Source organism: Oncorhynchus keta, chromosome 26 (assembly GCF_023373465.1).
Source record: "Oncorhynchus keta strain PuntledgeMale-10-30-2019 chromosome 26, Oket_V2, whole genome shotgun sequence".
NCBI classification, from domain to species: domain Eukaryota; kingdom Metazoa; phylum Chordata; class Actinopteri; order Salmoniformes; family Salmonidae; genus Oncorhynchus; species Oncorhynchus keta.
Genome location: NC_068446.1, coordinates 40,719,394 through 40,734,690, shown reverse-complemented (window position 1 = coordinate 40,734,690; position 15,297 = coordinate 40,719,394). Strand labels below are relative to the sequence as shown.

Here is a 15,297-nt window from a genome sequence, read left to right as displayed (position 1 = left end):
AAATGGTCAGAGCCATTGATATTTGTCCTTTTTGAATATTTTGAAGAAAAAGGTACCCAAAAATACTACCCAAAATACTGATTCTTGAACATACTTTCTTCTTACTTTTCTGTATTTTACATGTAAACACTCATCTGTCAAATGAGTGTTTTCCTAAAGTCTACTAAATACAGTGATTTATAAAATATGACATTCTGCATTTTGTCAATTTCTAGAAATGTGATGAGAAACCTCCCCTGTACATAGAATGTTGACAATGGAACCATGGAATGGGACATGATACTAAGGCTACCATTTACTTTTTGTTCAGCCACTGTTTTGGTACATGTTCTATATCATTCTAATCCAGAGATATTACACAATATTTTGAAATCATTAGGAGCATGCTCAAAATGTTATCCTCTCAATCGCGGGATCAAAATATACTTTTAAAAAAAATATCTGATTTAGACAAGCATTTTGGGCACATTTTTGGTCATAAAATTAAAAAAACATGATCTCTTTGATTGTATTTTCTACTCTCCATGAACATTTTATGGCCCATTTATAAATAACAGAACAGTAATTTTAGGGGACATTTCCACATAAAGTTTAAAGGACAGTGCATTCAGAAAGTATTCAGTCTCTCACTTTTTCAACATTTTGTTACGTTACAGGCTTATTCCAAAATTGATTAATTGTTTTCCTCTATCTACACATAGTACCCCATAAAGAGAAAGTGAAACCAGGTTTCTAGGTTTTTTTGCAAATGTATAAATACCTTATTTACATAAGTATTTAGACTCTTTGCTATGAGACTCGAAATTGAGCTCAGGTGCATCCTGTTTCCATTGATCATCCTTGAGATGTTTTTAACACTTGATTGTAGTCCATCTGTGGTAAACTTAATTGATTGAAAATGATTTGGAAAGGCACACACTTGTCTATATAAGGTCCCACAGTGGACGTCAGAGCAAAAACCAAAGCCATGAGGTCGAAGGAGTTGTCTGTAGAGCTCAGAGACAGGATTGTGGAGAGCCACAGATCTGGGGAAGGGTGCCAAAAAAACTCTGCAGCATTGAAGGTCCACAAGAACACAGTGACCTCCATCCGTATTAAATGGAAGAAGTTTGGAACCAACAAGAGCTGGCTCCCCGGCCAAACTGAGCGATCGGGGGAGAAGGGCCTTGGTCAGGGAGGTGATCAAGAACCCGATGGTCACTCTGACAGAACTCCAGAGTTCCTCTGTGGAGATGAGGGGAAGAAATGAATGTCACTAAGGCAACAACAAAAAATGTATTTTAACATGACCTATCTGGGTGTGAAATTTAGTGGCTCTGTCACACTTTTGTCATTTTGTTTCACGTAGCCACTGGACAATGTTCACATTTACTTTAATATGACCCCTTATTCAGATCTTAACAGTACTTTATGATCAGAGTTGTCTGTATAATTGTTTCAGTGCTTGGGAGCAGAGCAGTCTGGAGTAGGTCATTGTGTCCTTGAAGCCAGGGGAACAAACAAAATCCACAGCTGTATAAATGGAGAACATCTCTCATGGGTCACGCTATGCAAATAAAGTTGAAGACACACACACACACACACACACACACACACACACACACACACACACACGCACACGCACGCTGGTAGAAGATTTAGAATATAGGGCAAAGAGTATGGGGGTAAGAAACCGAGGTGTTAGATACAAAAGAACACACACTGGACAGAGGAACTCTGCCTGGAAGGCCAGCATCCCGGAGTCGCCTCTTCACTGACGTTGAGACTGGTGTTTTGTGGGTACTATTTAATGACGCTACAAGTTGAGGACTTGTGAGGCGTCTTTCTCAAACTAGACATTCTAATGTACTTGTCCTCTTGCTTCAATTGTGCACCGAGGCCTCCCACTCCTCTTTCTACTCTGGTTAAAGCCAGTTTGCGCTGTTCTGTGAAGGGAGTAGTACACAGCGTTGTATGAGATCTTCAGTTTCTTGGCAATTTCTCGCATGGAATAGCCTTCATTTCTCAGAATAAGAATAGACTGACGACTTTCAGAAGAAAGTGCTTTGTTTCTGGCCATTTTGAGCCTGTAATCGAACCCACAAATTCTGATGCTCCAGATACTCAACTAGTCTAAAGACCAGTTGTATTGCTTCTTTAATCAGCACTACAGTTTTCCGCTGTGCTAACATAACTGCAAAGGGGGTTTCTAATGATCAATTAGCCTTTTAAAATGATAAACTTGGATTAGCTAACACAACGTGCCATTGGAACACAGGAGTGATGGTTACTGATAATGGGCCTCTGTACACCTATGTGTATTCCATACAAAAAAAAAATCTGTTTCCAGCTACGATAGTTAATGTTGTAAATGACTACGTCTACACTGTATTTCTGATCAATTTGATGTTTATTTTAAAGGACAACAAAAAAAATAGCTTTTCCTTAAAAAAAACAAGGACATTTCTAAGTGACCTGAAACTTTTGAACGTGTGTTTTATTAAGTCTTCGTAGGTTTATTGTATAGAAAGAGGAGAGGGTGCTGACATGGCACTAGCACAGATTCAGACCCCTTCTGCTGCAGCACACATGCACTGGAGGCAGCAGTGTGTGTGTGTGTGTGTGTGTGTGTGTGTGTGTGTGTGTGCGTAACCATGTTTTTTTTTTTGTGTGTGTTTACAGAAAGGCAGTGTGGGCTGGGCGGAGGAGAATGAAGGAGGCAAAACAAGAGGAGAGCCGTCCAGAGACTTCGCCAAGGTAATCAGATTTTAAAGAAGGATGTAAGCTGATGCATTAAGCTCAGCTAAACTAAAACTAATCCACACAGACCCGTCTGAGCAAAGCTAAACTACATTCCGATGCTCTACCCCTGTATTTAGAAGGAGTGGGACTGGTGTCAGGAAATAGGGTGGAAACTCCTTCCAACTATGCTTTGCACCAATCCAATGCCTTTTTAAATGCCTGAGTGAGTTGTGAACAAGTGCACACTTCTTGGAGGGTAGAGAGTAGGTACTCAGCCCTATACTCTTTTTTTTTTTATTGTTCATTTTGTACACAGAATCTTGATGTGTCTCCTATTTTGTCAAATGTTCAGTGTGGCATACCTACAGAGTTCTGGAATGTGAATGCAGTTGACAGCCAGTCTTGTTGAGATGAGTCTAGATTTTCTCCAATGGTCTTCGTGGGCCGTCCACTGGATAGTATGTCTGAATAGTGAATAAACATACAATTGTGTTTGGATGGTTATTAACCCAATGAGTCCCACCGTAAGTCTGGCCTATTTAGGACTTTTAAACCCATTTTAAAATATATATTTTTTAACATTTTGTGTTTGGGTGTCAATTCTGGGTTTGTACCTTTTAAAAAAATATATTATTATTATTTTTTTAGATTGGTTTCCTCTGCATCTCTATATACCAACCATTAGTGCGTGATTAACGGGGTCCGGGGCCGTGTCTTTTTATACAAAGAGTCTATGACAAGCTGAGACCCTCAAGAACACGCACATGTAACATGTTGTGCTCTATGACCCCACAAGCTACACTAGTCGTTAGAAGGTAAGGGGTTCTTCTACATGGATCATAGTAAATACCAGGACATAGTGTCTATAATACTGTAAGGGGTTCTTCTACATAGATCATAGGAAATACCAGGACATAGTGTCTATAATACTGTAAGGGGTTATTCTACATGGATCATAGTAAATACCAGGTCATAGTGTCTATAATACTGTAATAAGCTCACATAGTTGACGTCACAAACTCCTGTCACTGACTAGTTGGATATTAATTTCTGACTGAGAAAACCAGCATTCAAATAAATGCATTTTTATGCATTTGTCAATAAAACTCACGACTTCAACTGTTTTGTCAAATTGTAGCGTTCTACTTGTAGCCCTGGTTGTCCTGAAAAGACATTGGTAACACTTCATTGTGAGGCTACAGATAAATGAAAGTCTAGACAATGAAAATACTATTTTTGGCTGCTATCTCGGGGCTGATGGGGTTAACTGAGTTAGTTTATAAAGTTGACTATTAAAGTGAAAGAACAGAGGTCTGGTGAATTTTAGGTTAAACTACGTGAGTATTTTTAAAAACCTCCCGCTTTTGTCTGGTTGAGACAATAAATAGTTCCTGCATGCAGAATCTATGAACAGAATTACTGTCTTAACTCACGTAGCAACGGAATCCCTAGTTTGAACGCGACTATTTAACTCTGTGTTAAAGTTATTAACAAGTTAATTTCCACCCCCCAGCTGTATGAATTGGACAGTGACCCAAACCGGAAGGAGTTCCTTGATGAACTGTTTGTCTTCATGCAGAAAAGAGGTAAACCTCCAGTCTTCTTTTTTTTTTTTTTTTTTTTACTATAAAGCCAGTTCTGCTTTTGTCAAACATTGCACCTGGGGATTCCTCACTTGGAGTGAACATGTGAACCTTCAGTCGAGCGGTTTTAAGATTATACTGCACATTCTAAACTCTCATAGAATAGCGTAGCATCCCACTCATCTAAACTCTCATAGAATAGCGTAGCACGTCTCATCTAAACTGTCATAGATTAGCGTAGCATGCCACTCATCTAAACTGTCATAGATTAGCGTAGCATGCCACTCATCTAAACTCTCATAGAATAGCGTAGCACACCACTCATCTAAACTCTCATAGAATAGCGTAGCACGCCTCTCATCTAAACTCTCATAGAATAGCGTAGCACACCACTCATCTAAACTCTCATAGAATAGCGTAGCACGCCTCTCATCTAAACTCTCATAGAATAGCGTAGCACACCACTCATCTAAACTCTCATAGAATAGCGTAGCACACCACTCATCTAAACTCTCATAGATTAGCGTAGCACACCACTCATCTAAACTCTCATAGAATAGCGTAGCACGCCACTCATCTAAACTCTCATAGATTAGCGTAGCACACCACTCATCTAAACTCTCATAGAATAGCGTAGCACACCACTCATCTAAACTCTCATAGAATAGCGTAGCACGCCTCTCATCTAAACTCTCATAGATTAGCGTAGCACACCACTCATCTAAACTCTCATAGATTAGCGTAGCACACCACTCATCTAAACTCTCATAGAATAGCGTAGCACACCACTCATCTAAACTCTCATAGATTAGCGTAGCACACCACTCATCTAAACTCTCATAGAATAGCGTAGCACGCCTCTCATCTAAACTCTCATAGAATAGCGTAGCACACCACTCATCTAAACTCTCATAGAATAGCGTAGCACGCCTCTCATCTAAACTCTCATAGAATAGCGTAGCACGCCTCTCATCTAAACTCTCATAGAATAGCGTAGCACGCCTCTCATCTAAACTCTCATAGAATAGCGTAGCACACCACTCATCTAAACTCTCATAGAATAGCGTAGCACGCCTCTCATCTAAACTCTCATAGATTAGCGTAGCACGCCTCTCATCTAAACTCTCATAGATTAGCGTAGCACGCCACTCATCTAAACTCTCATAGATTAGCGTAGCACACCACTCATCTAAACTCTCATAGAATAGCGTAGCACGCCTCTCACCCAAGACTTGTTTAATGTTCAATTTCCTATTTCAGTTTGTGAAAAAATGAGCAACTCTTTCCAGAACCAATCTTTAAGAAGTAAGGATCGATCTTAACCTTATGTCCTTGGAGCCATGTCTGTGGGTTTGATTCCCTGGGGTCCCTCTAAATTCCTCCTGCTTTATTTGTAGACTGCATTTCATGACAAAATGAAAAAAATATATATGGTTTATGAGTGTAATACTGCAGGAATGTCAGTAATGGCAGGTTAAACAGTTCAAATCCTCCAGTTCAAATGTTATTGAAGATGTCAGCTGTGATTAAAGCTATGGCCATTCTTTCCGCCTTACAATAATGTACCCTCTTTAGCCCCCCTAACCATGCTCTCCATATGTTCAGTCTTTCCCCCATACTCAAATATTGATATTTTTCAAATGTATGCGCTTTTAAATTAATAATTGTTAGCTCAATGACTGGAAGTTTATGGAAATGGCTAGCATGTTATTACGCTAACGCTATTACCAATGCAAAGTAGGGTAATGGAGGGTGTGTTTGGGTGAGGAGGGGGTATGAAGGGGGTTAAAGGTCTGGATTAAGGGGCCCCTGTGTTTCAACTAGGCCTGATGTATGAACAAGCCTCTCTAATTCAGGGCCTAGGGGCTGTCAGCGTGACTGTATTACCACCACACTGGCGGTCACGGTCATGACCGCAGTCAAATTCCACGTGACCATTCGGTCACGGTGATGAGGCTTCTCCAAGCTCTGATGCTTCTTATGGTCATTAGTAGACATGACAGTCCCCCCCGTTCCAAGACAGGTGTATGATAATGGTCCATTCTAAATCCAAACTAATTTCACACATACAGAGCATTCGGGAAGTATTCAGCCCCTTCACATTTTGTTAGGTTACAGCCTTATTCTAAATGGATTAAATCGTTTTTCCCCTCATCAATCTAAACAGAATACCCCATAATGACATCACAATACCCCATAATGACATCACAATACCCCATAATGACAAAGCAAACACGGGTTCGTATAAATTTTTTTTGCAAATGTATTAAAAGTCATTTTAAAAAACTGAAATGACATTTACATAAGTATTCAGACCCTATGAAACAGTGGTTTACAAGACAAAACACAGGTTCTTCATGAGCTGCTGAATAGACTTCTAGCTTTACTGTAGGTTTGTAGGCTAATGGACCCACAATAGATGACATCGTTTGGGACGGACATCTACAGAGGTTTACTGGTTGTGCTACATGTCAGCCCTTCCTGCCCTTAATTCCCCACTCGGAAACAAATGGCATGATTTGAAAACACGTGTGTGTGTTTTATGTGCGTTTTACACACTCATCCCCATGTCTAAAGTAAGAAATAATCCCAACCCAACAACTGCCGTTTAGCCCCCTTCGTTAATTGGTTTTAGGATTGACTGTCAATCCTCACTCTTCCTCTCCATGACTCGGTCATGCCTTTTGCAATAGTTCTCCAATTACCTGACTGTTTTAACCTGGGTTAAATAGGTGTTCTTCACGTTGGGCCAGTAACCGAAAGGTTGCTGGATCGAATCCCCGAGCTGACAAGGTTCAAATTTGTCATTCTGCCCCCGTGCAAGGCAGTTAACCCACTGTTCCCCGGGTGCCGAAGACGTGGATGTTGATTATGGCAGATACCCCCCACCCCCCCCCCGCACCTCTCTGATTCAGGGGGGTTGGATTGCAAATGCCACCATCTTGGATCTGTAGACGTCTAGTTTCAAGTCTTCTACCTGTTTTTACCTCTTTCTCCAGGCACCCCGGTGAACCGCATCCCCATCATGATATCTGCCACCATCTTGGATCTGTAGACGTCTAGTTTCAACTCTTCTACCTGTTCTTACCTCTTTCTCCAGGCACCCCGGTGAACCGCATCCCCATCATGATATCTGCCACCATCTTGGATCTGTAGACGTCTAGTTTCAACTCTTCTACCTGTTCTTACCTCTTTCTCCAGGCACCCCGGTGAACCGCATTCCCATCATGGCGAAGCAGATTCTGGACCTGTACATGCTCTACAAGCTGGTGACGGAGAAGGGCGGCCTGGTGGAGGTCATTAACAAGAAGATCTGGAGAGAGATCACGAGAGGACTCAATCTGCCCACCTCCATCACCTCAGCAGCCTTCACCCTCCGCACACAGTGAGTCTACTCTGGACCATGTTCATTCTGCACCAAAACAGAAGGAAATGCTCCCGAAATTGAGATCAACATGGGAGGTACTATGTGAACCTGTCCAATAAGAAATGTTTTTTATTTTTCCTTTGCATACCAGTTTATACCGTCTTCTTACAGTGTGCCCAAATGAACACAAGCCAGCACTATCTACAACCACCAACACCCCCCGGCTACTCAGTAGATGTTAGTTGTTTTCAAATGAGAAATTATTTCTTTATAGGCAACAAACATTTTTCTGTTCATGATAGAAATGTATTTCAAAATGCATAACAAATCCAACCACTGCCTTTTCATTCGTCCACCCAGGTATATGAAGTACCTGTACCCGTACGAGTGTGAGAAGAAAGGGCTGAGCTCTCCAGGCGAGCTCCAGGCTGCTATAGACGGTAACCGGAGGGAAGGCCGAAGACACAGCAACAGCCTGTACCACTTCTCCCCCTCCACCACCCCTGGCCACCCCCACCACTCCCTCCTCTCTCCCCCCAAGATGCCCCACCACTCCCTCCTCTCTCCCCCCAAGATGCCCCACCACTCCTCAGCCGGTCACAACGGTCTGCACACCTCCCCCAGCCCATCTCTGAAAAGATCCACAGGTATTTGTATACATATTTTAAACGTGTAGCCGGGGTTTTTTTGGTATGTAGATTGGAAATGCACCATGGTGTTCATCTACTGTGATGGCTGCTATCATGTGGCTGGCTACCTTGTGACGGGCTACCTAGTTGTTCATCTACTGTGATGGCTGCTATCATGTGGCTGGCTACCTTGTGACGGGCTACCTAGTTGTTCATCTACTGTGATGGCTGCTATCATGTGGCTGGCTACCTTGTGACGGGCTACCTAGTTGTTCATCTACTGTGATGGCTGCTATCATGTGGCTGGCTACCTTGTGATGGGCTACCTAGTTGTTCATCTACTGTGATGGCTGCTATCATGTGGCTACCTTGTGATGGGCTACCTAGTTGTTCATCTACTGTGATGGCTGCTATCATGTGGCTACCTTGTGATGGGCTACCTAGTTGTTCATCTACTGTGATGGCTGCTATCATGTGGCTACCTTGTGACGGGCTACCTAGTTTTGAGACCACATTTACAAAGAGTTAATGTGTTATGACACCCTCTGCTGTTTAGTTTGTTTATTTTATTTAACCAGGTAGGCCAGTTGAGAACAAGTTCTCATTTACAACTGCGACCTGGCCAAGATGAAGCAAAGCAGTGCGACACAAACAACAACACAGAGTTACACGTGGAATAAACAAATGTACAGTCAATAACACAATAGAGAAAAAAAATCTATATACAGTGATCTACTATTCAAATCAATTGTGTCACGTGCACAGGATACAGGGTGTACATGGAACAGTGAAATGCTCTCCTCTACACAAAGAAGTAATACAAAGTAGTAATGAAATGAGAACATGGTACTGATTCAGACATGATCACTGGGCTTCCGAGTGGCGCAGCGGTCTAATTTCGTTTTTAAAAATGTATTTCACCTTTATTTAACTAGGCAAGTCAGTTAAGAACAAATTCTTATTTACAATGACGGCCTAGGAACAGTGGGTTAACTGCCTGTTCAGGGGCAGAACGACAGATTTGTACCTTGTCAGCTCGGGGATTCGAACTTGCAACCTTTCGGTTACTAGTCCAACGCTCTAACCACTAGGCTACCCTGCCGCCCCACTGCATCTCAGTGCAAGAGGCGTCACTACAGTCCCTGGTTTGAATCCAGGCTGTATCACATCCGGCAGCGATTGGGAGTCCCATAGGGCGGTGCACAATTGGCCCAGAATTATCCAGGTTTGGCCCGGGGTAGGCCATCATTGTAAATAATAATTTATTCTAAACGGACTTGCTTACTTAAATAAAAGTTAAATAAAAAATGAATCACTCACCATCCAGATAGTGGCCTTGAATCTAATGGCCATGCTTCTGAAACTAATCTAATGGTCATGCTTCTGAAACTAATCTAATGGCCATGCTTCTGAAACGAATCTAATGGCCATGCTTCTGAAACTAATCTAATGGTCATGCTTCTGAAACTAATCTAATGGTCATGCTTCTGAAACTAATCTAATGGTCATGCTTCTGAAACTAATCTAATGGCCATGCTTCTGAAACTAATCTAATGGTCATGCTTCTGAAAGGAATCTAATGGTCATGCTTCTGAAACGAATCTAATGGTCATGCTTCTGACATGAATCTAATGGCCATGCTTCTGAAACTAATCTAATGGTCATGCTTCTGAAACTAATCTAATGGCCATGCTTCTGAAACTAATCTAATGGTCATGCTTCTGAAACTAATCTAATGGTCATGCTTCTGAAACTAATCTAATGGTCATGCTTCTGAAACTAATCTAATGGTCATGCTTCTGAAAATAATCTAATGGTCATGCTTCTGAAACTAATCTAATGGTCATGCTTCTGAAACGAATCTAATGGTCATGCTTCTGAAACTAATCTAATGGCCATGCTTCTGAAACTAATCTAATGGTCATGCTTCTGAAACTAATCTAATGGTCATGCTTCTGAAACTAATCTAATGGTCATGCTTCTGAAACTAATCTAATGGCCATGCTTCTGAAACTAATCTAATGGTCATGCTTCTGAAACTAATCTAATGGTCATGCTTCTGAAACTAATCTAATGGTCATGCTTCTGAAACTAATCTAATGGTCATGCTTCTGAAACTAATCTAATGGTCATGCTTCTGAAACTAATATAATGGCCATGCTTCTGAAACTAATATAATGGCCATGCTTCTGAAACTAATCTAATGGCTGAAACTAATCTAATGGCCATGCTTCTGAAACAAATCTAATGGCTGAAACTAATCTAATGGTCATGCTTCTGAAACTAATCTAATGGTCATGCTTCTGAAACTAATCTAATGGTCATGCTTCTGAAACTAATCTAATGGCCATGCTTCTGAAACGAATCTAATGGCCATGCTTCTGAAACGAATCTAATGGCCATGTTTTGAAAATGTTTGATATTTGAGGGGTGATTAATCTATGAAAAGTTCTCTCCTTCTGTTCCCTCTCAGAGGAGATTTCAACCCCCATGCTTCCAAGCCGTCTACCCATGGCCCATGCTCTCTCCCTGGGGCAGCAGCAGCAGCTAGCCCAGGCCGCCACCTTGGAGCACCTTCGAGAGAAGCTGGAGAGGGCTGCTGGCGGAGGAGAGGGTCCAGACATGAAGATGGCTCGTTTGGCCATGGAGGAACAGCAGAGACTGATGCAACAGGCGTTCCAGCAGAACCTTCTGGCTATGGCCTCTCACTTCAACCCCGGCATAAAGCAACTCAAACTCAACAACAACAGAAACGGTTGGTACTGGGCTGGGTGTGTTGGCGACCAGTTAGTTGTCATATTCTTACGTAGTCGGGTTTAGCCCGTTCTCATATCTGTTTGTTATTTTTCTAAACTCCATTTGCAGCCCATTGTCAAGCCAAACATAAACATTTACTCACATAAATTGAATTTTAAACATTAACAGACTGTCTCATTTTTGTCTTTGTCCCACCTCAGAGAGTACCACTGAACAAGACCTGTCTCTCAGTATTTCCAGTAGTGGGGCAGCCAGCATCAGTGTGTCTGTGGAGGTCAATGGAACTCTATACTCAGGTGAGAGTAATCAAATGATTAGTAATGCTGTATTTCACATTCTTGAGACATTTCGTACCCGTCCAGAAACAACTCCGATCCCCTTATTTCTTAGGCGGTGTGGCATTGAACTTGTCACACTCACACAGAGGCCCACTACTGACCAACACATGTGTTCTTGTCTCCCCTGCAGGAATGCTGTTTGCCCAGAAGACTCCTGGTGTAGCCTCTGTGATGTCAGAGACCGTGGCTCCTGCTGGACAGAGTGGTTTTGGTGTCCTCTCCTCCTCTCAGAGCCCTTCCTCCGCATCCTCCTCTTCCTCCAAGGGGCCAAACTGAGCATGGTGCTCCCTCAGTCTCTCTCCAGTGTTACTCATGTTATTCTATTGGCCATGAGGACAAATTAGTGCTGAGGACAAATCAGTGCTCAATCAAATACCTCTTCTTTAGTCAAACTGAAAAAATATGGGAGTGGAAAATCAACCTTAAAAAACTAATTTACTTTTTTATTAATGAGTTCATTTTTTTCTAATTCCACCCCTGACAACCAATCAACTGTTGTACAATCACTTTATCTTTGTATTCAACACATGCATTTTGGGTAAAATCTCAATTAGAACCAGGTGAAGAGGCAAATGTTGTATTCTGCAATGTTTTTTTTCTTTTTTTTTTTTCTTTTAATTTCACGTATTACAAAAAAGTGCTGTTTTCTTTGTATACCTCAATTCATTGGCTGTGAGAGCTACAGTATTAGTAAAGAACAGTTTCCCTTATTGCCACATCACAAACTGCTTGTGAACAGACTAGTCTATTTAATGTAAGGAGAACTCACAATTGGATTTGAGTTTATTTTCTAAACCTTTAGAATAATAAAGCAAAAAAGAATGATTTGAAAAGGTTTGTGAAGAAAACATTTTTTTTTTTTTTTTTTTTTGTGTGTTTTTGTTTTTACATCAAAATACTGTGTGGTGATTGGCTATACTCTGGAGCCGATTAGTTGTCTACCTCATTTGATGGTTTTAACATTATGTAGCCGTCACTTCTGTTTACGATATGTTATTATAGCCATCAGCAGGACAATATGGATGCCAATAAGAGCTTTCAACCGGTGCGTTCATTTTAACTTGCCTTTGGCGGCGGTTGGGTGGAGTTGGCACATTTTAGACCATCCTAAAGTGCAAGCTCCCCCTGTTCACAGGCAGGGTGAGGTGAAACTGATGCACCCAAAAGTCATGTTCTCTTACAATTAGCTAAAGGTAAACAACTGGTAACAGCTCAGAGACGAGCTGTTTTGTAAAACAGGAAACTATACACGTCTTACCTCATTTAAAGGGGAAGTTCAGTATTTTACAACTTGATGTTTACATTGTTCCTCACCCTGAACGTAGTCTATGGCCCTGGAGAAACTGTACTTTCAGGGTGATGATCCATCTAGCGTTTAAGTTGTAAAATACTGAACTTCCCATTTTTAAGGCATTTCCATCTCGGGAAGTGATTTTCTCAGGAACTCACAGGACCAGGGTAGTCTGTCTTAGAATACTCTTCAGGAAAATAGTTCAGTTTTCATACAGTGGGACACTGAAATCGGTCTACCTCACTTGTGACATCTGTGTCATCGGAGCTGGGTTGTGTTCATTAGCGCAAAATGCTTTGAAAGTAGTTGGCTGGGGTGGGGGCTCAGCTACCTGTCTATCTTTCAAACCAGTCATTGGTCAGGGACCTTATTTAATATGATAATTCTGTATGTACAATCATGGGGCCATAATCATAGCCTGGTAAAACCATACTGAATGGATGCTGTGTCAGTGTTTCCAAATCAGCGTTATCTCACTTTGCGAAAACATTCAGTCTGGTTTAACCAGGCTAACAATCATGTATACCTCACACTGCAAACTACACAAATCACACACACACACAAAATGCCTCAGAATCACCAGCTAACTGCATTATATTCCAAAGACCTGATGTATTGATAGGAAACGATTCAAATGTTTTTGGTGTTTGTTCACTCGGTGTATTCTTATGTGGACAAGAGAAACTAAATAAACTTGAGGAAATAAGTCGCTTTCTCATTTTTTTTTATTGCTATTTGTGATGCTGCTTCATAAAGACCCAAAGCCTGGTTGGTCTTAATGCCTCAGACCTTCCTGGCCTGGCGACTCCTGGCTGTCCCCAGTCCACCTGGTCATGCTGCTGATCCACTTTCTGTTGTTCTGCTTGCGGATATGAGACGTTATTAGCATGTGTGTCATGCATTATGAAGAGGCTATTCATGGGATGGATGCAGTATGATCCAGTGACCTGTTGGCGGTGGCATTGCCTCTTAAACAGATTACATCTCTGGAGCAGAGTCCATATCTGTGCTCTGTTTGTTTACAAATGTGTATTACTGTTTTATTAAGCCTCTACCATAACCTCACAGATATCTGGTGTCCTTTGTGATCTTAAATATTCTCCCATCTCTCCTCTCCCGGAGGACCTGAGCTCTAGGACCATGCCTCAGACCTGGCCTGACGACTCCTGGCTGTCCCCAGTCCACCTGGTCATGCTGCTGATCCAGTTTCTGTTGTTCTGCCTGCGGATATGGAACCCGGATCTGCTGTTTCGACCTTCTCTCGCTCTCTTTCCTGCTAACACACTTGCTGTCCTGTCCTCTGAATTCTCGGCTATAAAAAGACAACTGACATTTACTCCTGAGGTGCTGACCTAATTGCACTCTCTGTAAGCACTGTGATTATTTGACCCTGCTGGTCCTCTATGCACATTTGAACACCTTGAAGAACGAGCTAGCCTTAATGACCCTTATACTCTTATACTCCTGGCACAGCCAGAGTCTGGTTTCTTCATAGGTTCCTTTCTTTCCAGGGAGTTTTTCCTAGCCACTATATATATTATTTCAAAGACAAATACAGGACGAGAAGTCAATAGAGAACTAACGATCAATGGAAAGTGTTTTTCTCTGTAATAGGTGATTAATGGGAGGAATTGTGGTTAGAGTGTAGGGGCCGCCCCTACACTCTAACCACTAGGCTACCCTGCCGCCCCTACACTCTAACCACTAGGCTACCCTGCCGCCTCTACACTCTAACCACTAGGCTACCCTGCCGCCTCTACACTCTAACCACTAGGCTACCCTGCCACCTCTACACTCTAACCACTAGGCTTCCCTGCCACCTCTACACTCTAACCACTAGGCTACCCTGCCGCCTCTACACTCTAACCACTAGGCTACCCTGCCACCTCTACACTCTAACCACTAGGCTACCTGCCGCCTCTACACTCTAACCACTAGGCTTCCCTGCCACCTCTACACTCTAACCACTAGGCTACCCTGCCACCTCTACACTCTAACCACTAGGCTACCCTGCCGCCTCTACACTCTAACCACTAGGCTACCCTGCCACCTCTACACTCTAACCACTAGGCTACCTGCCGCCTCTACACTCTAACCACTAGGCTAGCCTGCCACCTCTACACTCTAACCACTAGGCTACCTGCCACCTCTACACTCTAACCACTAGGCTACCTGCCGCCTCTACACTCTAACCACTAGGCTTCCTGCCTCCCCTACACTCTAACCACTAGGCTACCCTGCCGCCTCTACACTCTAACCACTAGGCTACCCTGCCACCTCTACACTCTAACCACTAGGCTTCCCTGCCACCTCTACACTCTAACCACTAGGCTACCCTGCCGCCTCTACACTCTAACCACTAGGCTTCCCTGCCACCTCTACACTCTAACCACTAGGCTACCCTGCCGCCTCTACACTCTAACCACTAGGCTACCCTGCCACCTCTACACTCTAACCACTAGGCTACCTGCCGCCTCTGCACTCTAACCACTAGGCTTCCCTGCCACCTCTACACTCTAACCACTAGGCTACCCTGCCACCTCTACACTCTAACCACTAGGCTACCCTGCCACCTCTACACTCTAACCACTAGGCTACCCTGCCACCTCTA

General features: G+C 42.6%; 1 protein-coding gene across 2 annotated transcripts in view; it reads left to right on the top strand.

Moving 5' to 3' along the window:
- LOC118377453 (AT-rich interactive domain-containing protein 3B-like) overlaps positions 1–13,392 on the top strand; it is a 32,763-nt gene extending 19,371 nt beyond the window's left edge. Inside the window, exons 3-9 of one of the 2 annotated variants that reach the window (XM_052480853.1) lie at positions 2,662–2,736; positions 4,235–4,307; positions 7,506–7,689; positions 8,032–8,318; positions 10,774–11,055; positions 11,258–11,353; positions 11,526–13,392. In XM_052480853.1, coding sequence (XP_052336813.1) covers positions 2,662–2,736; positions 4,235–4,307; positions 7,506–7,689; positions 8,032–8,318; positions 10,774–11,055; positions 11,258–11,353; positions 11,526–11,671 — 1,143 coding nt within the window. In that variant the 3' untranslated portion in view covers positions 11,672–13,392. Of the gene's footprint in view, positions 1–2,661; positions 2,737–4,234; positions 4,308–7,505; positions 7,690–8,031; positions 8,319–10,749; positions 11,056–11,257; positions 11,354–11,525 lie in introns of both variants that reach the window. The other variant, XM_052480852.1, reaches the window with a different exon arrangement.
- The last annotated feature ends 1,905 nt before the right edge of the window (positions 13,393–15,297 follow it).